General features: G+C 47.8%; 1 protein-coding gene across 1 annotated transcript in view; it reads right to left on the bottom strand.

Annotated features, from left to right (window-relative positions):
- The window catches only part of GRIPAP1 (GRIP1 associated protein 1), a gene marked incomplete at its 3' end in the record, with an annotated part of 12037 nt that extends 8990 nt beyond the window's left edge, over positions 1-3047 (bottom strand). Inside the window, exons 1-4 of the mRNA XM_010849040.1 lie at positions 2128-3047; positions 1924-1985; positions 932-958; positions 3-139 (exon numbers count right to left, since the gene is read on the bottom strand). Coding sequence (XP_010847342.1) covers positions 3-139; positions 932-958; positions 1924-1985; positions 2128-2209 — 308 coding nt within the window. The remainder of the gene's footprint in view (positions 1-2; positions 140-931; positions 959-1923; positions 1986-2127) is intronic.
- Between the last annotated feature and the right edge of the window lie 6 nt (positions 3048-3053).

Raw genomic sequence — 3053 nt, 5'->3', positions numbered from 1 at the left:
ACCCCCCCTCAATTATCCAGGGCACCAGCACCTTGCTGAACTCGGCCATAAGCGTGCTGTTCTGCAAGCGGAAGTCCTCCTCCTGGCTATGCAGCTTTGCCTGAAGCATCTCATTTTCACTCAGCAGCCCCTCGACTTCCTGCAGTGGCAGATGTAAGCCAGGTCTCCAACAGGGGTAGAAAGGATGGAGCAATAGGGCAAAGAAACAGAAATGGAGAAAATGACATTGAGGGGAGAACACAGGGTACAGAGAATGAGATGGGTGAAATCAGGAGATACAAGGGGAAAGAGAGATATAAGGAGGAATAAAAGAGGAGATAGGGAGGGAGAGAAAGACATGGGAGTGAATGAGAGGAAAAGAGGGGTATATAGAAATTGGAGAGAAAGAAAACAGATATGGGGAAAGGAGGTTAGAGAGAAAGGAGAGAGGGATGGGGAGGGGGAGAGAGAGAAAAAGAAAAGGTAGGATGGTGGAGAGATAGGAACAAAGAGATCAACAGAGGGAGAATGGAACAGAGAGAGGGGGTCAGGGAAAGAAATGAACCAGGAAGAGAGAGGAACAGGGGAGTGAGGAAAAAGGAGTCAAGAGAGACAAAGAAAGGGAAAGAAGAAATGAAACAATGGCAGAGACAGGAACAGGTGAGGGAAAGACAAAGAGAAGGTTGGGGAGAGAAACAAGAATCCAAGAAGAACAGGAAGACAGAGACAGAGAGAGGCTCAGAGAGGAGGATAAAGAAAAAGGGAGAAAGACACACAGAGAGACAAAACAGGAACACAAAAGACAGACACAAAAGCACATGGTTGGGAGGTAGTCACAGATGCAAGTGCACACACAGAGAAAGAAAGGCCAGTGCAAGGAGATCCCAGCATACCGAAACATCCCCTCTAAGGCAGTCTACCAGACACATTTACCCGCCAGGGGTCCCCTTACCTGAGCTTTCTTGCTCTTGCTCAGTGCCTAAAGGTGAGGGGCATGGGAAGAGAGATAAGGTGAACAGAGATGGACTCCCTCACTAGGGTATGGAGAGATTGTGGCAAATGTCAAGGGGACACAATGATAACAGGGGTTGAGGGATGGGGGTGTCTATAACCACAGAACTCACACAACAATTTATAGCTCAAAGGAATGGAGTGAGTATGGAGCACCCTGCTTACACCCTTTCCTTTAAGCTCTTGAGCTTTTCACGGGTCATAGTATTTAACCCTTCACAGGCTGGATCTCTGGGCTCAGAAATTATGGCTTCATTGCTACATCTGTCCAAACATGTCTATGTGGATCCCTCCAAAGAACCATGGAAACTGCTGTTCCTCTTCTGGGCAGCTGAGGACACTGCCAGTTTGGGAAATCAGCACCCCATCAAAGAGAGAGAAGCCCAGCTTTCTGACTGCCAGACTTTCTGCATTCTGTATTCCTTCATCTAGCAAATGTTTGTGGAGCACATACTATGTATAATTGTGCTATGCTTGGGGACAGAGCAGTTAAGAAAGAGACAAAGGAGGGCCTTGAATGCCTTAAGCGGCCATGACAGGTTATATGCTATCTCACCTTCAAAGGATCTGAGAGGTAGGTTTAGTCTCACTTTACCAACAGGACCAGGACGGGGTGGGGAATAGGAGCACAAGGCAGGAATGTGAGTAGGGGACAGAAGGCAGAGTCAAGGTGACTTACTGATAATTTGATTATTTTGAATAAGTAGTTGAAATTAAAAATGAAGTAAGAGTAAACTAAAATTAATCAATAAATTAAACAAAATTAGATAAAATTACCAAACAAAGGAGATTTCCACGAGAAATTTCTGAATGACTGATGACAACATGTAACATTAGGTTACATGCTGGTTCACTGCAGGTGCTCACTGGACAAATGAATGAGTCAGATGGCTACAGGGAAACTTGGGTGAGTGAGTAGGTGGAGGGAAGTACCTTCTGAGCTTTGCTGAACTCCTTATCCAGGTAGGCAACCTTCTGTCGAAGACTGGTGAGTTCTGGTGTGGGGAAATCAGGGAGTCTCAGCTTCAGTCAGTGGTAAGGAGCTGAAAGGTCTTCCTGCCAGGCCTCTGAGGTATTTTCCCCCTTGGCCTCTGTCCCCCAGAGCCACCCCCATCTAATGAGACCCTCTTGGCTCACCAACACCATTCTTGCGTAGTTCATCTGAAAGCTGGTAGTTGTTTGTCCGGAGTTCTAGTAGCTGAGCCTGAGAGGGAAGCATGGAGGGAAATGATTTGGCAGGAACGTGCCCCCTACCCTCATGAGGAGGGAACCAACCCTCTGAGCCCCAGAGACCCTGTTGCCCTTCTTGTGCCTTTTTAATCACTCTTAAGACCTGTGCCTCACATGTTAAGACCACTTTTTTAAGCAGCCAAATCACAATGAAAACATCACTACTGTAATGCTTGGCTCATGATGTTATTTCCTCACTATCAGTCTGAGACCCAGTAATAAATATAAAACGTTGGAAAAAAAAAAAGACCTAGTGCCTGCTGCATCCCAAATGAGTCCAGCCACTCAGCCCCTGTCCCACCTTCTCCAGTTCTACCTTTGACCACAGCCAGCCTCGAACATCTCCCTGCTGCCTCCACCTCTCCCCTTTCAGTCCAACTATGACTCCAGGCGATGCCACAGTGCTGACCCAGTCCATCTCTTGTTCCTGTGTGTTCCATGGCTCTCCGTGCCCTCAGGATGAAGTCGGCTTCCTCACCCTGGCTGGCCTCGTCACACACTAAACACTTTTCAGTCTTCTATCAGAGGTGCTGTCTATCCTCTTGGCCTGAATAGGGGGCAGGGGACTGCCTTCTTCCCTTTTTCCCAAGGGAAGAGGGCTTGGTATTATGACCAATTTCACTGAGTAAAAACGGGCTGCCTGGGGTCCCCACAAGCAAGGCTCTCAAAATGTCCAGATCCCTTTCAAGAATCGAGGACAAGTGAAGTATGGGGCATTCCAAACAGCATATCCCTACCTATCAGCCCCTCAGGGCACTGAGGCCAGTTCTTCCCAGAACAACCATCCCTTACAGCACCAGGACCTTTCCCTCTCTCCCATGGCACTAGACTCC

Source organism: Bison bison, unplaced genomic scaffold (assembly GCF_000754665.1).
Source record: "Bison bison bison isolate TAMUID 2011002044 unplaced genomic scaffold, Bison_UMD1.0 scf7180017850705, whole genome shotgun sequence".
Taxonomy (NCBI): domain Eukaryota; kingdom Metazoa; phylum Chordata; class Mammalia; order Artiodactyla; family Bovidae; genus Bison; species Bison bison.
The sequence above is the reverse complement of the archived record's forward strand: the minus strand, read 5'-3'. Positions and strand labels throughout refer to the sequence as shown.